Source organism: Saccoglossus kowalevskii, chromosome 1 (genome assembly GCF_978046115.1).
Source record: "Saccoglossus kowalevskii chromosome 1, keSacKowa6.1, whole genome shotgun sequence".
Classification (NCBI taxonomy): domain Eukaryota; kingdom Metazoa; phylum Hemichordata; class Enteropneusta; family Harrimaniidae; genus Saccoglossus; species Saccoglossus kowalevskii.
Window position 1 is genome coordinate 31819692 of NC_140641.1, and position 24806 is coordinate 31844497.

Below are 24806 nucleotides of genomic sequence, written 5' to 3' on the forward strand. Positions count from 1 at the left end.
TTTTGATTATAATACACAAGCAGTTATTTTTTTAATAAAAATCTGTATAATATACAGTGTATAGAAAGATATATGGAGATGTAATTTACACATTATAATTATTTATATCCCATATAAACATAATAGACAAAGTCAATAATTATGAATTAAAACACTGACAAACAATACAGTAATTGTTGTTAATGTACATACATCACAAAGTAACAAGTCATTAAGAATGACACAGCACTAAAATGTTCGCTATTCAGCCATCTTGAATTGGATCATGAAACATATGTATGTGCATATAAATCATGTGTGATGCATGTATAAATTTAGTTTGAATGTGAACAGTCAATGCATGCCTGAGATAGAACAGCATTCATTAAAATGAAATGGTTGTCAATCGGCCATTTTAAATCCAATCTAAAAAGAAAGACATCAAAGCCTAATTATGTTCAATGGACATACAAACTTTGAATGCCTAAGCACAACTGAGATTCGATTCCAGAATGGCAGAAATGCAGAGTTTTGATTTGGTCATTCAGCAATTTTGAATTAGATAATGAAACAAAAACAAATGTGTATATGTATGATATGACGTGTGCGTCATAACCAGCCATAACTACTGTAAAACATGTCTTTTTTGCGAGCATGTCTTTTTCCTGAATTTAGCGAGAGAACTGATTCGCTAATTCAAGATGTTGCTAATGACTTTATTATCAATTCAAAATGACCGCCAAACAAAGAAATCAACAATGACAAGAGAGATTTGCTAAATCAACATTTCGCTATTACGTCATTTTACCACAATTCGCTAAAATTGCATGCCGCTTTTTCAACATGTTTTACAGTATCTATCTAACACATGAACTGATACTGTAAATTGCTTTAATTTCACAAAAGAAAAATGTACAAGAGTAAGTGAAAATCATGAAATTTTATAGCAGTGAACATTTTTCTGTGGGTCCTACAACACAGTGTTAGACTCTCAAAAATTTGTCTTCATGAATGCTGTAAAATCGTCAAATCATCAAAATTCCTAGTAAGGAAAATTAAACAGTTAGGCCAAAAAAGAATTGTTTTGTTGCCCTCAGCGACCGACCGAAAAATATGAAAATATCGGGTTGCTGTTTTTTTGTTTTTTTTCTTTAATATGCCCAAATAAAAACTCACCATTTTAAGCAGTAAAAAAGTGTTTCCTCTAAAAATTAACGATCCCGGACCGTTGTTTGATCCCCAGGATCCCCGGGGGGATAAATGATGACTTTGAAACCCGGGTTGATTTGTATTTCTCTGACATGTTCCGAATACTATGTAGTCTGAAGAACAAACATTGATGTCTTTTGCATTTTAGGCCATTTTGACATTTGCGATTCGACGGATAGTTGGTGCACAATATTAAAAATATCGCCGCACCAAGCATTTTCTTAATTAAATTAAAACATTATTTTGAATCAAAAACAATACGTTTGTTGTAGTAAATATAATTTTTAATACTTGAAATGCACAAAATTTTATTGAATTTACAAAACATGACATTTTATATTAAAACTCTCATCCGTTTACATCACAAACAAAACAACGGCTTTTGCATGTTGTTTTATCGCTGTCAGTATTCTCACTTCCGAGTTTGTCATCGAACATGGCAAACACGTTTGCTGTGTGCATGACAGCAAAAGCTGGATCAACTATTAAATTTAGCAAAGTCACGTCGCTTGAAAAAAAAAATCTGACCGACTGACCCAAATTTTCAATTTACCGACTTGAGGGCAACATAAGTTTTTTTTTTTTGGCCTTAAAGCACCAGTCAGCAATTTTTTTGCAAACAATATTCGTAGCATTGGACCATATTGAATGTGGCACGACACGACAAATTTCCATGTAAATAATGTTTTGTACACACATTGCACGAGTCGCATGGTATCCATATTAAACACACTTTTAACACATCAGTGGCTGATTGTATGTTTAGACAATATTGAGATATGAGGAAATAGAATATTTAAGGAAAAATATTATTCTGTCCACTAAGAGCGTGATAGCCATATTTAGTAAATGATAAAACATAACTGCACCTGCACTTCAATCTATTACTAAGCTAGATATTTTGCTGGCTTACTTGAAAGAACATTTAAAATTTAAGTTCCAGTGTTGACTTTGGTCGTAATTATTTTGACTAAAAGTTTTGAATATTTTAGTCAAACTTGTTTTGGAAGAAAAATTACTACGGAACTGCTTATTATATAGGAAGTTAACAATATTTGTGAAAGACACCTGATTCAACAGACATAGAGCATCTTAAAAGCAGCAAACTGAGAACAAAATATATGTAAATGTAATGTAAACTACCTTAAAATATATACTTGAATATTTGAGTGTTTTGAAAACACTCTCAATAATATATTCCCCTGTCATAATCAGCCAGCACTGATTAGTTTTCAAATTTAAATTCGGAGTAAGTAATACAAGAGATGAGAATAATGTAGTGAATAATAACAGAAGGAAATGAAGAAGGGTCCTAAATCCCGATAGTAACCAGTGATAGAGAACACACAAGCATTCTAACTGTATTAAAATAACGATGTATGTGTGGGGATCAAAATTGGTATTTTGTGCCATATCAATGAGCAGACGCACATCCCGAAATAAAACATTGTGTACCCCCTAGTTGCACCATATTCTGCGCCTTTAACCCCCCCCCCCATTTTAAGTTTCATTTTTTGACCTATTATTTTTACAGTACCAATTTTAATCCCAACACATACCTCAAATAACACTTGTCTTAGCCATTTGCACTTTGTCAAAAAGACCATGTCTTCTCGTTTTTTATGTGTGTATACATGCAATACTGAGCAAACATTTACCTTTGTGGTGTCAAATGAGTACACACATGGTGATATTTTCGTAACATGCATGTATTCATTCAGAAAACTGATTTTTGTTTCCAGTGCTGTTTGCTTGCTTGTATGCACCTAGTACCACAAAGGCAATTAAAAGCAGTAATCTGATAAATTACACATGACTTATGAACTGCAAGATTCACAGACACGTCACTGTAAAAGATTATTGTTATTTGGCGTGAGGTGTGAGAATTAAGACACTCAGGCAGCATGTTCTGTTAAACTGGTCTAACATTAGGTTCCTGATGTCCCATTTTATCAGCTACCCCAATCAAGTACTTTGCCACTTCCTCGTCATCAGGTTTTTCGGGCAGCACCCACGGCTCTTCTTTGTTTTTAATCTCTTGTCGGCATATTGGACACTGATGATGATTCACATTCCTGCAATCAACAAATAATGTCAATGAAAAAGAAACGAAGCATCAAAAAGGTCTGTATCTGTGTTGCATTTTGAATTTGCTTTTTTGATTGCCATTTAAATCCTGAAAGTCTATTTCCTCCATCTGAATAGGAATTTAAAAGTACATCAAACTTGCATTGATTTGAAAACAGTGAAATAAGAATTAAATAGGAAAAATGTTGTTTGCACACGCACATCCATTGTGGAGTACTGCTGAATACAACTCACTGTAGGATACCTGGACCTAACAATGAACTATATAAAGCACAATAATACAAGAGTTTAATAAAGAAGACATGGGTGGTAGATTTATCCTTGAGATGAATGCAATTCATTAAAATGGTAAAAAAACATACAATTGTGAAAATGAATGAGATAATAGAAGTTAAATGTTGCCTCAGTACAATAAAAGACAGAAGTTTGTTGTTATACAAGTCACACACATTCATATTTCAACAAGGACCGAAGGAATCTGTATTTAACCTTGACCATAACGTATTTGTTCTATTAGAAGTACACTGCTAAAAGAATCACACAAAATAATTTCATTTATTGTATGCAGGATCATTTTGACAAAAGCCACGCCTAAGTCATTTGCAGATGCGTGATCTTCTTGTTACTTAATAGAGCAAAAAGAGTATTACCGCACACGTCCGATTTAGTACCCAGGATACCTTGCCTACAAAATCATGTTTTTAAAGGGGATGGGCATTTAGTCAAGCACCTCACTCAGAAAGTAAATATTATTATAATATAAATATTAGGTACATACCAACAACATTTATGGTGTAAAAGTCAACAGGAATCTGCCCAGCTTATTGAGAGTGCTGGTTGCTCATTAATATTTATGAGCTAATTAATATTCATAAGGTTTCAAACACTCTTTAAATGCCCAGATTGTTTTGGCTGTTGAGTACTGTTTTTGTACAGAAGATACAAGCTACAGAAGAAATGTGTCATATCATTGTGTTATTTATTTTTTATTAAATAACAAAAACTATGAGATTTTTAAAATACAGTTCTGTTGGCTGGTTATGGTCAGATAAATGCAGACAAAGAAAATATGTCAACTTATTGCTTTATTTATTTTAGTAGAAACGTTGGTATTAGAAATACAGTGAGTGAGCTGACTGGTTGTGCTTACATTCAATAAATAGCAGAAAAAATAAAGGGGGTATTTTTTTTTTGTATTTACTTTTTTTAGTAATAGTCCAACCAGGAAAAAAGAAACATTTGCGGTAAAATCAGTTTCATTAAATTGTTGAAAATGCCTGAAAAATATTTACAAGAGTCCAGAATTTAAGTGGTTCACTGGATACAGTCTGTGATAAGACACGTGTATAAATTACTACAGCATTTTTTCATCTCAGCCCACAATTTAACAGCAGCTGAATAGTTGATGGCGATGCGCACAAGACTATCCAGACTTCTTTGACTGAGACGATTACGTGGTATTGTCTTGATTAATTTCAGCTGTGATAATGTTCTTTACGAATCTGCTGTGTGACAGGGAAGGATGAGGTAAATCTTGGCAAGTTTGGCGATGACTGGGAATGCAGCTTGCAGGATTGCGTGGAACATAACGATGGACAATAACTCCTGAATCTAACTGTGGTTATTTCAAAATTTCGTCTTCTGTATATTTTTTGAAGTTGGGACACTCGTTGACGGAGTCTACTGTTTTGTCTGACTGGTTTTCAATGAGAAAAAAATGATGATACAGCACTCGTATTTCATCATTTCTGTAGGTTAGCAAGATCAGCATTGGTGAGAATGTGTGGGTCAAAAATAATAAAGTGGGCGAGAATTCTGGTGTTTTCTTCGAGAAAGCATTGCTCGATGTTGTTGACTAAAACGGATATATACTTGCTTCTGATGTTGCGTTGAAAAAAATCAGCGTGTTTATTTATAGTGATGTCTGCATCTCAAAGCTTGTTTATAAATACTGGTAACTATTCCAAATTTTCACCATCACTGGATTCCATGGCCTATATCGATGCAATCAATGGCTTCAATGAGTTCAACTCGCTAGATTGGAAGGCTCATGAAAGCTTATTGACATTTGGGAGCAAGTTGCAAAGTAGTAACATTGTAGCACGAGCAACGAACTTCCATGATGTCATCAAGTTTTTTAAACCAACAGCCTTAGCATCACACCACTTTTCGCCATCTCTATCCAAGCTTAATAACACGCTGATAAATGTGTTTTTTAGTCTGGTCATACACATCTCAATACTCAGCCAACTTGTCGATGATGGTTTTAATTCCTTTTCGTGCAATGCAGTTTGACTGTTGTTGAAATAGTCATAAAACTGTCTCAAAATCTAGATAAACTGCTTGACGTAGGGGACTGCGTTTGCTGCCTGTGACAATGCCAATTGTAGCATGTGGGCACAACAATGAATGCCAATCTCTTTCGTTGCTAACTCTTATAGACGTTTCATCACACCGGCTCGTTTTCCCGTCATCACGGCTGCACTGTCTGTTCCAATACCAACAAGTCTGTTATAATCTAGTCCCTTTTCTTCCAAGTACGATGTAGTGTGTTGTGTTATTGTTTCAGTTTGTGTTACTCTCTGATTGTTGTTGTCATTGAGCTTCGGGGGTTCAATCATTTTTAAGAACTTGACTGTTAAATTGCCATCTGGTGTGATATATCTGCAATTTAAAGTTAATTGTTCGTTGACAATGACATCAGTTGTTTCGTCGAGCATGATCAATAAAAAAATCTGACTTCTTGAGTATGTTGATGGTTTCACCCTCAAGTACAGACAAAAGAATGCTGGTCATTTTTACTGACGTGATGATAATCTTTCACGGATTGATCAAGCTGTGTTAGGAGATTCTTCGCTTTTCTTAAAAATACAGCACTTGAAAAGCGGATGTTATGGCGTCATTGTTTACTTCCGGCTGTATAACCTCGGCAATATTTTGACTAGAAATAGAAGTCAGTTCCCGTCTCATAGCTTTGTGGTGTGCTGCCGTCTGCTCATGGTCTTTGATGCTGCCTAATCTCAGTCATTTACATGGTGTTTTATTCCATGTGTCATGCTCATTCGGCAACATATTAAACTTCTGACATAACTTGCAATACATTCCATCACCTTGGCGAAAGTACAACCCTGATTCGCGACCAGTGATCCACTCATTGCGAAAGTTCAAAGTGGAGATGATGGTTTGTCGTTACTTTCCACTCTGGATTTCTTCGGTGTCGGCACAGTATTCCCTTTAATGGAAGCAACGGTACTCTTACGCTTTGTAGAGATGATGAACTTCAGTAACGACATGCTGATTGCATAAAAGTTTCAATTAAATTGGTAACACTACATGTATGTACAACTTGCCGATTCACGACCGTCACTCAAAGTAGCCGGCGTGTTAATCACTAGCTTTGTTGATTGTAGTTTTTTTTTTTTTATTTGTTACACAACTAGCCTACACAAGTGATGGAATATCACTTGGCAGGCTTCCTGTCGCACAGTGACATACAAGTTTTGAAAACAATAGTGGGCAGATTATACACCCTCTATGGTCAGATTCGCTATTACTATAGTTGAGTTCCTGAGGGCGCTAGGCACCTCAGAAGAACCTAAATTTCCTCTTTAATTGCAAGCAGGTAGAAATGCATATAATAATTATTTCGTCTTACATACAACCAGCCCACACCCCCACCCCAAATGAAGAAAAGCTTGTTTCATCATGTGACCATTCTCAAAGTGCTACCATAAATGTTGACCATTCAAAGGCCTCCTCAGAAGAAAGATCAACTGTGACAGTGACAGTTAGGAAGTTTTCACAGCTCAGTGTGTTACAGGTAACAAAAAGAGCCTTTCACCAGGAGCATAGTAGTTGTCATTATGTTCAGTAGACGCAAAAATCAAATCCTACCAGGGTTGAACACCAAAAATGGTTAACCTGCCCAACTGTGTGTGCGTGTGCTACAGCCTCAATGGGAAGACTAAATCCACTGGCCACAATTCATTCATTATTAACTGATGCAACTTCGGGGGACCCATGATTAAAGGAAACATCAATCCAAACAACATAACGACCTTTAAAGAAAAAGCTCCACAAATGTAGGAGAATTAGGCAAGGGTTCTCCGAACCCGCCTATTCACATAGTTCATACCCACCATAGACTCCGGTCAGTCAAAATGACTATTTTGAACTGTAGGCATTAATCAGCGATTCTGTCGGTGACGGAGAGATAGAATCCAGGTCAGGGGAAGCCCCATGACCTCAAGATTCTTTTACCCCTTACGTCACGAACCCACTTTACCGAGGCCACAAGGCAACGCCATAGGTAGCCGTCCATCACTCTGGTTCCTTTCTCTCCGCTTCGAGGACTTAGACCAACGCGACGGAAAGAGTGGGGAGGTTGGGGGGGACCTGGAGTCTATGGTGGGTATGAACTATGTGAATAGGCGGGTTCAGAGAACCCTTGCCTAAATTCACTACGTTCAATTACCCACCATAGACTCCGGTCAGTCAAAATGACTATTTTGTCAGACACCGATAGGTGGCGGGTTTTTTCGAGCAAACAGAAAAAAAAGGAGAATGATGAAAGACTTTTCCCCAGTCCGGGATGAAAAACAAACCCAAAAACCTAAGTTAAGACCCAAGAAGGGTGGTGTCTTACCTCGCCTGTGCTGTCCCAGAAGCAAGAAGCCAATGCTGCTGTGGTGACAGGGTTCGGTGTGCCAGAGAAAGCTAGACCCAAGCCGAATTCGGGGGTGATAAGCTTGAAGTAGGACCGAAACAGTTCGCATGAGGGCGTAGGTCGACAGAAGCGAAACCTGGGAGCTTCCAGGAAGTGCTAGTGGAACTGACAATCTGCACGCAAAAATGCCGAGACTGACTTATCGCCTATGCGCAGAGGCCCCTGCGGTCGTTCGGGCTGGGTCAGCAAACAAATCTGTTTCATCACTCTGGTGAACACGTAGGGCGCTGTGCCTAACCCGAACGGGGGGCACCCGAAATTCGAATACTTGGCCCAGCTGGGCGATTCGAAGGAGATGGCAACTCTCTGGGTGCATCGGTACATGCAGGTAGGCCCCGCTTAAGTCTAGCGGGGCTAGCCAGTCAAAACGGTGGATGGAGAGAAGAACCCTGAATGGTGTCTCCATGTGGAACCGATCGAGGAGCACGCACTGATTCAGTCTGCCTAGGTCCAAAACTGGATGCCTGCCACTTGTAGATTTGGTACTACAAACACATTTGGGTAGAAGCCTGGCCTTAGTTCCGGCTGACGTACCCTGTGTATGGCGTCTTTCCCCAGCAAACTGCTACTTCCTGTCTGATTGCTTCCGCCTTGCGGGAGTCCCCTGGCAGTGCCCAACAGGGGAGACACTGACGGGGGAAATGGAGATTTCAGCGGTATCCCGTAAACGGATGTCACCACCTGGGAAGGTCCAGGGGTCGGTCACCCGCCGTCTCCAAACCGGACTACACCGGCGCAGTCTGTGTACGACAGGAATATTTGGCCATGTGTTCGGCAGTTGCGAGGGGAGGGGGGTGCTCCCTTCCCCCATGAGGTGAGTTCCCCAAGGCCTGAAGTAGTCACTAAGTTGTGACCTGGCCATTCACCGAACACGTGGATTCGATCTGAACCCTCTGGTTCATTGCACTACGAAGCTCCGAGACTGTACCCACCATTCCCTGAACAAAAGAGGGTGGAGGATGTCCAGTCTGCGTCACTGAGGTGGGGACGTACCCCGGCTCAGCTTGTCGGTGAAAACATGTGCGTCTAAGGCCGCGTCTCGTAGCACGGTAGTGGCCCTGGCCAAGAGAGCCAGGCGACACTAGGGGGTGTCGCATGTAGATGTGCGGTGGCCCACCAGTAAAAATGTCGCCTGGTCTAGGAGGCTGGTGCGTTCTGCCTCCAAGGTCTCCAGAGTGCTGGTCACGCATAATAATGTGCTCAAGCAACTCTGCCCTCAGGGCTGGATGGGTCGTCTTCAATTGGCAAAGACACCCATGGAACGCGGCTATCCCCCTTTGCCTGGTTTGCCAACTTCGTGGTACCGGGGTCTGGGAAAGGAGCCTTGGAATCCGGTTGGGGGCGTTTTGGTCTCATCCCACGCTACGGGGTCTGATCCCGAAACCACACCGACCGGGTAGCGTTTGGTTCAGTGGGAAGTGTTGCCTAATGTTATCCCCACCCGGGGGCCCTAAGCATTACATCCTCCGCGGCTGACCAACGCCGCCCATCAACACCGTTTGCGTGCTCTGCGCCCCACTCCGCACTCAGGCGGACAGGGAGAGACTTGCCGACGGGGTTGCTTTGGATCCCGACGCCTGTGATCCCATAAGCGTTGAAGCAACCTTAGATGGTCGCTTTAGGATCAAGGGTGGGGGTATATACATCGTATCACTGGGATCAATGATACTCCGCCTCACCCCAAACAGATGGAAGACTCTGAGGAACCGCCCGGAGTACCGACTGTATCCGATGCGAGCGAACTGCATCTCCTTTCACTTTAAATATGTGAGAGGGAGCGTGTTCGACTGTGCGTCTCATGACAGGGTCAGTTACCTCTGGGGACGCCCGTGGGTCGGTAAGAAAGGAGTCAAAACCCACAGCTGGGACCAGACACAAAGAAAAATTTATTACCGTTGTACCGTTACTGCGTGACGAACCCTAGCTGGCTGAAAGTAGGGGGGGTCAACGTGTGCCCTGCCCTGAAATCGAAGACTTGGCTGCCAGCACCCCGTTGGCATTCAGTGCCCGAGGATCCAGAGAAGGACCGGTGCAATTAGCCTGAGCCTCGGTCACCCCCCAAAATAGTGGGAGAGCCGTGCCTGGGAACGGGGGTTCCCCGGAAGAGACGTGTTTGAATGCAAACATGCTTTCGTGTCTCTTCCTGCTTGCCCACCGAGGGGACACAGTGGAGACAGCTCGCTCTGACTGCGTCTGATCTACCCGGCCTGCCAGGGACGCAATTGCCTCGACAGTCCTTCGACCAAAGCCCTCAACTCGGAGGCAAACCCGGCGCCGTGCGAGGAAGGGCTCACAAAGAGACCCGCAACGGGCCCCATAGGAGGAAAGCCTCCAGGGGCACAGCCTCGCTGCAGCCGGTAAAATCGGGTAAAACACCGCCTGAAAACACAGACTGTGAGGATGCCCTCCGATCAGCGGGGGAGACCGAGAAAAATATCGGTACCTCCGCCGTCGGGCCTCTTACTCGACGCCCCGGTACATGAAGTACCGGTAGCCGAGCGTGAGGACTTTCCACTCATGCAAAACACGCAACTCACTTTAACCGATTTGTTTACTGGACGCGCGACCTTGCTGTGACGCAGTCAGTCTAAGCGATTTGATGGCTCTGAAAGAAAAACTTAGGCCTCAGAACTCCAGAGAAAAAAACACGCTTCCATGCAAAAACCCCGAAACCCGCACGTAGGTACGACAAAGTATCTCGGATGCGGGTTCTATGCTGGTAAAATCTGAATATAACCACTGCACGGTCGATTCGAAACACGAGGAGACCGGAAAGAAAACGGCAGCGAGCCCTGATGCTGTCATTACATCTATATATTGCTAAATACATTGAAAATAAAACACAACATGCATGAGGGAAACGAATTACAGTTGTAAAAGGTGCCGCCATGAGATCAACATGTGACTACGTAGTGGCGCCGGGTTTGATTTCTTTGTTGTGGAAAAGCATAACACACAAAGGGGAAAACGACACAAGGGTAAAAAGACAAGAAAAACTTATCCTACCAGCTAGAATATCGGATGCCGCGGTTGCGGCGACGACCCACACTAGAAACCCGGACAGGAAAAAGCAACAAAGCCAGGCAGAGCCGCTCAGAATCATTCCCCGACGAGGCGTAGAGAATTGAAGAGTGATGGACGGCTACCTATGGCATTGCCATGTGGCCTCGGTCACGTGGGTTTGTGACGTAAGGGGTAAAAGAATCTTGAGGTCATGGGGCTTCCCCTGACCTAGATTCTATCTCTCCGTCACCAGCAGAATCGCTGATTAATGCCTACAGTTCAAAATAGTCATTTTGACTGACCGGAGTCTATGGTGGGTAATTGAACGTAGTGAATTGCAATTTACAGTTTTTTTATATCACTTTTCATTTTCTAGATATTCAACTTTTCATCAGTATTATGTAATCAGCCATCTTGATTTTCAAGCAAGGGATTATGGGTAAAGTATGTTGAATATCTAGAGAATGAAAAGTGATATAAAAATACTGTAGGTTGCATTCTCCTACATTTGTGGAGCTTTTTTTTAGGGATTATTATGTTGTTTGGGTTGATGTTTCCTTTAATAAAGGTTTGACAGGATAGAACACAGTATTGTGGAGATGATCATAAAGCTCTCTGATGTAGCCCTAAACATGGAATATGACAAAATGTACTGTCAGACACACAAAATTCAAGGAGAAAAACAAACAAAATCAGTAACCTACTAAGTGTGCCAGACTGTGTATGGGTACATACCATTTGTCAATGCATTTCTCACAGTACATGTGATTACATGTGAGTATGATATCCGTCCTGGCATCCATACATATACAACACTCAGATATGTCACTTTCAAATCCACCAATACTGTCAACAAACAAATAAAATGAAATAAATAATACAACAAGCAGCCTATCGGCTGAGATAGCTTCGCTGTTAGAAATGCACATTTCAATTAAAGAACTGAAGACATCATCAGAAAATGAACAATACATGTATGTATAGTATCAAAGCAATCGGACTTACAGTTTTTAACAAGAAGTCGAAAATATCACTTTCTACCAAAAATGACCAAAATATTCACCAAAATTAGAGAATTGAAGATATCATCACGAAATGAACAAATCTGAGAAAGGTCTACATGTAGTATCTATATATGTAATATCAAAGCAATTGAACTTTTGGTTTTTAACAAGAAGTCGAAAATATCACTTTTTACCAAATATGACAAAAATATTCACCAAAATTATAGAATCCAAGATATCATCACGAAATGAACAAATCTGAGAAAGGTCTACATGTAGTATCTAAATATGTAATATCAAAGCAATTGAACTATTGGTTTTTAACAAGAAGTCAAAAATATCACTTTTTACCAAAAATTACAAAAATATTCACGAAAATTAGAGAATTGAAGACATCATCATGAAATGAACAAATCTGAGAGAGGTCCACATGTAGTACCTATATATGTAATATCAAAGCAATCGGACTTGTGGTTTTTAACAAGAAGTCGAAAATATCACTTTTTACCAAAAATTACAAAAATATTCACCAAAATTAGAGAATTAAAGATATCATTACAAAATGAACAATTCTGAGAGAGGTCCACATGTAGTACCTATATATGTAATATCAAAGCAATTGCACTTGCGGTTTTTAACAAGAAGTCGAAAATATCACTTTTTACCAAAAATATTCACCAAAATTAGAGAATTAAAAATATCATTACAAAATGAACAAATCTGAGAGAGATCCACATGCAGTACCTATATATGTAATATCAAAGCAATTGCACTTGCGGTTTTTAACAAGAAGTCGAAAATATCACTTTTTACCAAAAATGACAAAAATATTCACCAAAATTAGAGAATTAAAGATATCATTACAAAATGAACAAATCTGAGAGAGGTCCACATGTAGTACCTATATATGTAATATCAAAGCAATTGCACTTGCGGTTTTTAACAAGACGTTGAAAATATCACTTTTTACCAAAAATGACAAAAATATTCACCAAAATTAGAGAATTGAAGATATCAACATGAAATGAACAAACCTAAGAGAGGTCTACCCAAGGTACATATACACCAAGTATCAAAGCATTCAGGCTTGTAGTTTTCAAGAAGAAGTCGAAAAAGTAAAACATTGACACGGACGACGGACGACGGACGGACGACGACGGACAATCACTCATATGATAAGCTCCGCTCGACAAAGTCGACAGCGGAGCTAAAAATTCACTGCTATCCCAGTAATATCCCTACATAGCTGTTGCTTTTCTCAGAATTCTAATCATGATGATCTTAATAATGACGATAGATGTGTTAACATGCCTGCCATTACTCAACTGAGTTGATTGATAGCTGATCATCGACCAGCTAGGTCATTATGATTAACCAATCAACATTCAGGATGACAGAGCTCACTTTTCTCCACAGTAATTTATTATAAATTTGTTTTCTTGTTAATGATTGGCATGTAATAAACACGTGTTTTGACAGATGACAGTTACAAGCTTTATATTTCATACAAGTTATTTCACTCACACTTCTTCCAAATGTCAATCAGTTTTGTTGAACTTTGTTGAACACACTGTCTGCTGAAAGCTATGGATAGCCAAGATGAAAATACTTTATTTTTGCTGAAAAGAATTTTTGGGTATTTTGCATGGAATTTATTTTCACTGATTTTAGGTGAGTTTAATGTAAAATATAGGAAAAAAGGTATATTCGCTGAATTTTTATTTTCACCGAGTCTCTCCTTCAGCAGAAATAGCAAATAATTCCAAGCGAAAATAAAGTATTTCACAGTATATTATTATACCTCTATCGTAAACCCTAGTATGTTTTTTTCTAAAAAAAAGTCATCTTTCAGGCACAAAATGTTCATCTACTTCAAACAGAATAAGTTCACTTCCAATACAACCTTTGAAGATGAGAGAATGAAAAATGGTTGATTTTGCAAGGGTAAAAGAAAATAAATTCTGAGAAATAGAGGTGGACAAATTAAATAATTAATGGAACTTTTACAGTAAATGTAACTGTACAACCAGACCAGTCGACTACATGTCTTTATAATGATAATCTTATAAAATATTTACGTTTTTAATATGGCTGATGCTTCTAAAGGTCCTGTTAGCATTTGTGATGTGCCTTCCTGTGCTTGACTTTCCTCATCGTGTGATGATGTGACACACCGTGTTATTGAATTGTAAAGTTGTACAAACTGATGTAAATTCATAATGCGTGTAAGTTCCACCTGATTTTCATTATTCAACTGCAGAGGAAGCAAATAAGTTTATAAAATAATAAAATTTGCATTAAAATAGTGAAATTAACTTTCCTTATCAGTTTCCTTTGCAGATACAATGCCAGTCGTATTTGTTATGAAAACATCAGAAGAGTCTATAGTAGTGGCAAACTAAACAACAATTTTGAATAAACTATACAGATAAATTATCATAACAATAATTAGAAATGGGGATTAACATACTACCAGGTACATGCATACCCCTTGTGAAAATGATTGTGTCGCATCTGCTTTTGACAGTAGGACAAAATCATAAACAATGCACTAAGGAAGAGAAATTGATAAAAAGATTGCGGTTTCTAAGACGATGCCCGCGATATATAATAATCAAAATCAAATGACTGCTTACTTTTTTACATCTAACCCTCACTGTGCTTTTCCACAACACTGTATTGTCGGTTCCTCTTTTTACTTCAAACTGTAACTTCTTACCTTGAGAATCATGCAATGTACCAGCTCTATCAGAACAAAAGGTTATTTTGAAAAATCTAGAGTTATAACAGCAGAGAGAATTGCTTGGTGAATAACTTCTATGTAAAACTTATAATCCATCAACCAAAATATATGACCAAACTAAACGTATTTTCCATGCTTAAATTAATACAATATGACACGGGATGTTGTTATTGCAATATCTCAAAGCATATTATATATATAGTTCTGATGAAATCATCATTATTCAAAAACATATTTATAATGTCACCCACAGAAAGATAATATATTAAATCAACTGCAAAACATATTGCTCTATTAACGTATATGTGATTTGTGATTTTTTTAGGATGATATTCTTTTTTCAGTTTGTGAATTGAGTAAACAAATTAATAATTGGCTAAGGAGAACAAATCAATATTAACCACCTCAGCTAAAAATAGTTTATTTTTCCCAGGAAGCCATATGATCATATTACTATGGCAACAGGTTGCATACTTAAACTTACATTTCATTGAGTTCACATATTGCATGCAGAAAATCTTGATACCTAAGAACTGTCAACTGTCCAAGTATTCCACCATACTTCAAGAGATTCTCATGAACTGTGGTGTGAGCTTGTCCCATTACCTTAGTGATGCGCTGCAAGTATGGCAAGCAAATATTAGTACACAATAGTAGTAGTACTTTTTTCAAAATTGTTCTGCTAGACAATCTTTCTAAACATGTACATGTTCAGAAGGCAGGGTAGACTGTACCGGTACTCTGATCAATACTGCTGGGTAAATAGTCAGTACTGGACAATTGAACCCAGAACCTCCTTGATGCAAGACGAACAATCTAAGTACCGGTAATGTACAAATCCAGTAGCATGGACGCCAGCCACCTGTAGCCTTTGGAACTACAAACACGTGTTAGTAGAAGCGTGGACTTGTTGCTGGGTCTTCTTCCCTGTGTAGTGCGCCCTTTGCAAGCAAACTGTCTACCTCCTGTTGGACTGCCTTGGCTTGAGGGGATTCCCAGGCAGCCCCCCCCCCCCCAACAGAGGGGGGCAGGGAAGGCGGAGATAGCAGCAGTATTTTGTAACTGTGTACCACTACATGGAGTGTCCAGGGGTCGGTTACCCACTGCTTTCAAGTCGGTGCAATCTGTGTGCGACAGGGATATGTGGCCACGGGTTCGGTGGTTTTACATTGAGGGCGAAACTCTCCTCTGCAGAGGTCAGTCCCCTCGCAGTTTGTGAGAGTAAAAAAGTTCAGACCCCCCCCCCCCCCCCCCCCCCCCCCGGGTGCACACTTGCCCATCCCATCTGTAAGATCAATTTTATCCTACCACGTCTTACTGTTACCAATAGTCATAAAGGAAGTACCTCAGAAGGAGTACCTCCAAAAAAACTGCTGACTGAACCGCACTGTTTTGCTACGATGCACACTCGGTGTGGAGAAAACAGAGCGTGAACATAAGGCAAGATGGCACTGACTCATTCTTAGCAATGAAATAAAAAAATGTATATATATTTTAATTATAACTGGAGTACTGCAATACAACTAATTAAAATTGAAATAAATTGAAAAATAAAATATTCCATCAATGACACTTCTTGAAGGCGTACCGGTACTTCACAGTCAGTGTTATTTGTTCACAATTGTATAAACTAGCTTGGCAATTCCCACCATCAATTAGATATAATACACATTCACCTGAGATCATTCTTAGAGGGTAACCAGTGTTTGCATGCAAAAAGCATGCTGTTGATTTCATAAAATATATATTACAGTACCATACCAACGCTCAGTTGAAATAATGGTATGTCAATAACATATTTAAATTTGGAACCACAATTTAGCAATTAAGAAAGGAAGGCATACCCATGCAGCCAAAGACTCCCTTAGAAAATAGATTTTGAAAACAATGCTCGCTAAATGAGATTGAAGATGAATTACATTTTTTTACTACTTTGCCCTAAATATCATTTAGACCAACAAAAAATCATGACAGATATTGAATCCTAAAATAAAATCACCAATTCATTCCAGAAACTTAGTTATATATATCTAAGATATAGCTGTGGAATCATAGCTCCCTGAGGGACATTTTTGGTCATCGGTATCTGACTGGCCTGCAGATATTCGACTGTCAACACAAAACAAACAGAAAAGACGTCCAAATAAAATTTAAAAGGCTGTAATCAGTTTACAGTCGCAATAGAGATCTACGAAACCGCAGCTAACTTAAAACGCGGTGGTCGTCGTGCAGCATGTGTTCAAATTTCATGTAAATAAACAATGTTTTTTACACGTGTTGTATACGTCGCAATGAGTCCCATATCGAACTAGACGCAGCACGACGACTGCCGCCCTTTAAGGTAGCGAGAAGGGTTTGATGACGTTTTTGAATAAAGCATTCTCTGTCTGTTGTTTCATTCAGAACCATAATTTAGCATATATGATTCGAAAGCATAAGTATAGACGGACAAGTTCGCACAAACTCGACAGTCATTGTTTACATAAGTACCACATGACAACAAAAATGCCGAACCTTGTAAAAACGACTAAATTCGCGATTGCGAGAGCACACTGCAGAGTTTACGGGTGAAATTTGCACCATGCATTGTCCGTAATCAAGTCCATTGAAATGTGCCGGTAATCAAAACCCCTATTTTTCTGATTTCTACGCAGGTTTGTTTTTTTGTTCCCTGATTATTTCACGCTTGTCACCTTCAACTGACTATTATTCGGCCACAAAGCATTTTCTTAAAAAACACAGACATATTTCGCACCGTCATTATCTTTTGAACGATAAGTGCGAGTTTGAATGTCATAGCCCGAACGCACTTGATTTGACGGTGGTCCCAATGAGCCGTACTGAATCAAATCTTAAACTCGAGAAAAACTTGAAAAACAGTTTTGGATGGTAAAACGATGCAGATTTGCAGCATTATTATAAACATACACTAAGAATGACCAAACTTATTAACCACTTTATCATAGAACCCATTAAGCATGTCAGATAACGAATAATTTTAAGCGCGATTGTGAAAATTGAAGAAAACGGCTGGCATTTCGAGTCCCGTACTGCTGTAGCATTTGAGAGACATGGCTTCCATTGTTATGCAAACATACAACGAACGATAATCCTCTGACATACATTACAGTCCCACTGTACATGCTGACTGTTTACAACAAGCTAATCCTTCAAGTGTCTCTGATAAGAAATCTAATAAAACTATTATAACGGTGAAACAAAATGTCTGATGTTCGAAGAAACAATTTGCTGCGACAAGAAGACCATAGCTAGAAAGCATAGAAATCACAAGAAAACAGTCCCTTCTTTAGTTACTGCTCGTGAATAATTGGTGAAAGAAATACAAGATGATGGGTAAGTATTGCCCAGTTACGACTCTCTCATGGATAACACAACGATTACCAAGTTCGGTACGCAAAAGTAGTATTCAGATTACAGTTTTCAATTATATTTTGAAATGTTTACTTGTTTTGACTAAGCTATATCGATGTTACGTTCTGTCATCGCAATTAGGAAGTATAATTTGTTATGACTACGTTCATTACTTTGAACTTCAAACAAAGTGTGTAATGGGTCAAACTCATGTATCCAGGTAATCAACTTCGTGTTATTAACATAATGTTGTAAAGAAAATTGTAAATCTGTGTGAATGGATTTAAACCACTGCTGCTAAAAAACTAAAACGGCAGTGTCAACGGAAAATTATATGGGCACATGGTCTCTGCGTAAACGGAAACGATCGTCTTGGAAGCGGATAGTTCAACCTCACTTTTGAACCACTCGCAGGGTTGGTCATAAAATGAACCCTGTGTCACTGAGTCGCAGATTTTTCTTTGCCTTATCTGTCATTTGCGTCTTCGTTTTCTTTCTTTTTCTCATCATTGCGTTATATAGTAAAATGATGTTAGTAAAATAGAATATAGTAAAACAATTTAAAAGAAAGTTGCGCAAAGTTATGGCCATGTTTGCTGACAGTGGACATAAAATAAACACACCTTGTTTGCGACAGGAAGCTTATCACCCATTATGTTAGAATCGTCAATAACACATAAACATTATGCAAATATCCACTAATTTGAGCAGCGTGTTTCCAAAATTTTGATCTTTTGAAAAGCTGGGATGATGTATCACGGTTTAAATTAACCGTTCTATCAATTTTTGTAAAATCTAGAAAAAAAAATGAAAATTTCCCTTCTCGCTACCTTAAGGTAGAGATGCAGTTTACCTGACAGGTATTTTAATTAGTTATTTAGGAAACCAAGATGACCTCCCTTGTCCACAAAACTATATATTATCGGAAAGCTAATTGTATGAATTTTAAAATTTTGTACGTATTTTTTTATGGACACTGTAGTTTGAAATATGCACAAAAATGTGTTTTTTTCGTCAAAAGTTTTAAAAAAAATTAGCTTCTAAACCATGCCTCTGTTTCCTGTCAAAATTGGTTTACGGGTACATTTGTTTACTATGAAGAAAGTGCTGTCTTGAAAACCGTCTTCCAGTTGTCAAATTTGCTGGGCAGCAGCTCAGATTTCACTAATTCAAGTTTATGCATAAATTAACACCCAGGCTAGTTGTCTGTGCGATTGCTGTTCAACCAAAAACAATGCCCTGATGGCGTTTTGAAGATAAACACATTGTCAATCATTTATGAAAATTTCAAACGAAAAGGTCAAAGCGTCTAGGAGCTATCTTTTTTTAAAAGTTCTGGGATGTGCACTAAAAAGAAGCCGAGATAATTGCTAATTTGCATATTTTATAGTTAAGTAAAAATATATGCTGATTTACATCGCCATTAGATTTAACAGAGTTCCACTAATGATTTTAATTTCAAACTTTCACAGAATACAGATGTTCATACAATGCCATAAAAAATAAAAAAAATGTGAAATTTGCAAAATAAACTTAAGGGAGAAACCTAGTCATAATTTTCGACAAAATTTTTCATAAATCGCATGACAATGTTCATTGGTTTATTATGTACAATTATGGAACTACAAACCCCATAGTTCCATGGTACAATCATGAAGCTAATATCTCATGGTACAATGAAATAGCATTACTTTGTGTGTTACAGTTATGCTTTTTGAGAAACGTGTCTTAATATTTCTTTAAAATTGCTATTTTTATAACAATTCCATAAACACAATGTTAAAAAAAAATTGCAGTTTTTGACACTTTTTAAAACCCAGATTTTTTAAATGATTCAGAACAACAAAAAGTACTCCATCATTAACAATATATGATTTTTTCAGCCTATATGTCACCAGGCTAGATTTTGTGGTAAAAGTGTTATAATAGTGTCAAAATGGCGACTTTTCATACAACCATCAATTTCTCGAAAAAAAGGCTGGTGACCCCCACTTTTTTTAGGTCAATATCCTTATATTGCCTTGGAGTACAATTTATTGCAAAATGAATAAATTCTGGGTTTTTTAATTTATGAGTCTAAGGCTTCTATTAAGTAAGAATAGATAGGAGGAAATGGTCAAAAGCATTAGAAGTTTTCTAAACAGGTGCTTCACAACACGAAATGAAATTGCAAAATTTTCTTTTAACGCTACTAGTACTGCTCTTTAGTTTTTGTTACATATATTTATTGCTAACAACTGATAGAAATGTTTTTTTTTCTAAAGATGCAATAAAATGTACTATCTTTATCTGCCCTAACAATATTTTCGGTCCCAACAAAATCTATACAATATATGTGATAATATATACACGTCAAATGTATACATTATATCGTACCTCTAATAATTTCTTGAACATCACCAAATGTCAAAACTTCACGTTCACTCGCTGTTTGTTTTTATTTCACGTCGAATCTGCCTCTCTCAAAATATTGACTTCTGCCATTTTTGGTAAAGCATGATGGGTAACACATTTGACCTTCTATGACAGATAATGCGAAGCTTGGAGTAGCCTCTCTGTTAACGTTTATAGTGAACTAAACACTACATCAGTTTATTTATTCAGGCTAAAACTACATGTTTTATTTTTGCCGCAATTCCAACTTCAGTTTTGTCACTCTACGATCTGTCTGAACGTGCCCAAAAACCGATGACGTATTGCACAGTTCTATGGTGGCGGTAAAGCAAAAGTGAGGTCACTGCTCGTACTATCGTACGGTAATTTAAAAGTTTTCTGGCTTTTGACATGAACATTAGTGTTCATCGCTACATGGGACATTGAGTTAAAGTAAGTGCAAGTATATATGCTTAATTCGTTTGCACGTTTGACGCTCTGGTCACGTATTTCAGTATTTTATTTCTCGGAACGTCTTCAATCAACGGTGATGTGTTCATCCTCAATTTGAATTTGAATCGGAGCAATTTTCAATGTGCATGTTGTGACGATGACAAGTCGCCTTGAGAATCTGAAAATCAAAGGCCGACATTCGAAGTATTTGTATTATGCACACTGTGGACGGTGCTTCCCAATGTTAAAGGGCTATATCATGTGAGATTTTACTCGGATGCCAGCTCTTGGGAGTCGCACGCGGCGTACTAATAGACAAAAAACAACAACAAATAATTATTGCCACGTTCATTTTGTGCCTCACGCACCAGGTCTTATCAATTGCTGTCTGTACTTACATATTTACTGAAATGATTCCATATTTCGATGTTCTTTTGGCTATCTTTTTTTAATGCCAAACTAGTCTGTTAATATTTTCAAGGTTGTTTTTTTATGGTTTCTGACACCGTACAAGTAAATGTATAACGCTTAAAGTTGAGCAATCACTGCAACAACTACCATAGGCTAACAATGGAAATATAGTTAGAGTTGTATCAGACAAACTGAAAACAAAAAATGGCAAACAATTTTCTTATGTGCATTTCAGGTTTCAATTTGCTTTATTGGCATTTATAAATTAGATCACAGGGAGCCCAGGAATTATAATCAACTGTAGTACGCAGTCTCCATGAGCGCGTGGGGGGGGTATCGGCTGGTATATAGTGTAAGAAATAGACAAGGGATGAAAGCTCCAGCCAGCTCACATTTTTTAAACTCAAAAAAACAGACGAAAACAATGAAAAATAAAATCTAAAAAAAATACCAGGTTGAAGAATATTAGTTGCTCCTTCAAATTACGCCAAAGCCTTGCCTACATTTTACCGATATCTGCAGAATAAATCAAGAAAACTACACAAATTTACTCCATTTAGGAATTCCTAACGGTTTGCCCGAACGCACGGTACAGTTGGAGGCGTGGCCTGTTCAGCATTTGTCAACAACCAATCACAAGACTAATTACGAACCACATCGAGGTCACGACTCGGTTAGCCTTGCTCAACTGGTTCGTAACCAGTCTTGTGATTGGTTGTTGCCAAATGCTATAGGCCACGCCTCCAAACTTTGCCGTGCATTCGGGCGTTTGGTGTTCTCTGTTAAATTCTGTTGTGAACCCATTTAGTTATGGCAAATTTGAAATGCTCTATGATGCTAGTTGCCTTATTGGTCAAAATGTTTTAAGCTAGTTTATGCTAATAATGTTTTAGTACAGTCAAACCTGTGTTAACGGCCACCTGGATATAGCGGCCACCTGCCTATAGCGGTCACAACCGAACAGTCCCTACGAATTTTACATGTAAAGTACCCTGTTTACAGCGGCCACCTGCCTAACGCGGCCAACGGCCACGCTTCAGCGGCCGCAGTGATCAGTTGAACTGCATATAACGGACATAGTTCCCGGATGTCTTGCAGACTACTGCCTTCCACCTCAGACAACTAACAAGCTCACAAAGGACAAAGTTAGCACGTTTTCACACCTTTCAACCGATGGCTTCGGCAATTATGTTTTATTCTTATTTATAATTTAGTTTACCACGGCAAGCACACCGTACCGATGGCTATGGAACGCCAAAAACATAATTACGAATTTGAAAGTGTCTTGATAAAAAAACATGCTGTCATTAATGTTTTGTTGAAATATGTATACATTGGAATAACTTACAATTTTGTTCAATTAATGAATCGAGCAATCACAACGACGACGACCCGCAAAAGTTGTGTGAGTCGCCGGGACACAGTCACGGTCCCTATGCATGTGGCTGGGGTGAATCGGAATGCCGACGGTAAATCCCCGATCGAATTGATTACCAATAAAAAAAACATAACAGCTCACTTGTTATTTAGTATCGATATTTATTCACTTTGAACTCCTATAAATACCGATAAATACGCATGTAACTGGAACTGATAGCAAAAGTAAAAAAATCAACGCAACGGCCATGCCTGTTTATCCATCCAAATAAATTATGCTAATTTCCCTTGCGCATGTGCGTTCTTGTTCTTCCGGGGTTATGATAACTCGGGTCAAAAAGTAGAGTCGTTTCCGTTAGCCCTGCGTTAGTGTCATTGCGAGGGAATGTGTGTGCAGTATCGTCTCGTTGTCTAAACTAAATTCGTTCAACAATTTTTTTTCGGTCGCTACTGCCTCGGTACATGTAACAATAGATGCTTTTAACAATGATGTTAAATTGACCCCAGTTCGCCGGCCCATTATTACCTCCATGGCCGGCCAAAGCCGCCAGGCATATTTCACATGTTTCTATTGTTGCACCAGTACAATAACATGGAAGTCGCACAGATTTCGATTGCGCAAAGTAATGTTTTGATTAGGGATCAACCATTTCGTAAGTGAGGTAGGTCGAGAAGATTTTTGAAAAAAAATGAACGAAATGTTAAGGGAATTGTGATTTGGGAGGAAACTTTCAAGTTGTCACGTACATGTAACTGGAAGGATACAATAGATAAGTGTTCTTTCCGTATACGTAACGTTGTAGGGATCAATAAAGCATTGCTAACTGTCCCTCTTCCTTCTCCTTGAAAGAATTTGCTATAGCCCAGAAACATTCCGATTTATTAGAACAGTTACCAGACACAATAGATATTTAAAGAAACAAAGAAATTCAGAATAGCTAAGCAAAGCAAGCTGAGTGATTTCTTTAGTAGGAAATGAGACTCAAACTGCTGCTGAACATGAACTTTACTGTACAAATCTTCAAATAATTGTCATACTACTCATTATTGTTCAATGATCGATTTTAGTTTACATAATACAATTTAAAATCAACATTTTTATTTGTAATAAAGTGTTAGGATACTGTGTACAGTAGTGTAATAGTGTGTCAAATGGGGTTGCGAGATCCGTTTTAATACATTCAGTGCCTAATTAATATTCATGAATAAATTAGTGAACCTGTATAGAAAGGCCACCTGTCTATAAAGGCCAAAATTTCAAAGTCCCTTGGGTGGCCGCTATAGACAGGTTTGACTGTAGTATAATTACTCTCAAATATGTCATACTAGTGGTGGCAGGGATCTCGCCAGCCCAACGTTAGTGCCGGTCGATCATGAATAATAATAAGCTATATGAATATTAATTAGCAATGAATATTACTGAGTTCGGTCGCAGTGCAAATATTTTTGGAATTAGGACATTAAGTTTCACAATTTAGAAGAGTTTGAATTTAAAAATGAAATATATTCGAAATGCGAATGCTGCAGACTAAAAACAGAAACAAATAAATTATTGTTGCAATATTAATGTCTATTGTAAAAAGTTAAATAAAACGTATTTGAAACATTTCAGCCAGGAATATGTTTACGATCTTATTTACTCCAAAAACATTCTCCTTCAAAAAATCGATTGACGTATTGTTGTAATTTATTGTTCGTACCATCAACTTCTAAAACCTATATATTCACAGTAATGAACGAACAAATAAAACTTCCAAACTTTTAAAGTTATGACGTGACTTAACTTACTTTGCAATGTTATGAGCTGATTATACCAATAATTCCTCTTACTCAGTCATGATGCCATGCAAAAAATGTTACTTCTTTTTTTTTTGATATGAAATAAAAGTAAAATTTGACTTAGTTTTATTGAGAGTGGTAATTTTTGATCACTCGATCGCTTCGGTAAAATACACAGACCCACCATGATGTTTGTGACGTATTCGTTGACCGGCATGTGTATTTTGATCCGATGGGTCAAGAATGCCATTAACCAATCAAAATGCTGCATGGTAATGCCGGTAGAATC

At 38.3% G+C, this 24806-nt stretch overlaps 2 protein-coding genes across 3 annotated transcripts in view; one reads left to right on the top strand and one right to left on the bottom strand.

Moving 5' to 3' along the window:
- LOC102810149 (RING finger protein 141-like) lies at positions 1 to 20643 on the bottom strand. 2 transcript variants are annotated; one of them, XM_006812568.3, is made up of 6 exons: positions 20501 to 20642; positions 15237 to 15370; positions 14646 to 14754; positions 14088 to 14263; positions 11741 to 11851; positions 1 to 3263 (listed from the first exon to the last, which is right to left on the bottom strand). In XM_006812568.3, the coding sequence occupies exons 1-6, from the start codon at positions 20519 to 20521 to the stop codon at positions 3101 to 3103; spliced, it is 714 nt and encodes a 237-aa protein (XP_006812631.1). In that variant the 5' UTR covers positions 20522 to 20642; the 3' UTR covers positions 1 to 3100. The 2 variants fall into 2 exon arrangements, with proteins under 2 accessions (XP_006812631.1, XP_006812632.1); XM_006812569.3 differs by lacking the exon at positions 11741 to 11851 and having other exon boundaries at positions 20501 to 20643.
- Positions 20634 to 24806, top strand: part of LOC102810036 (uncharacterized) — a 15878-nt gene continuing 11705 nt past the window's right edge. The window contains exon 1 of the mRNA XM_006812567.3: positions 20634 to 20950. The gene's annotated coding sequence lies outside the window, so the exon portion shown is untranslated. The remainder of the gene's footprint in view (positions 20951 to 24806) is intronic.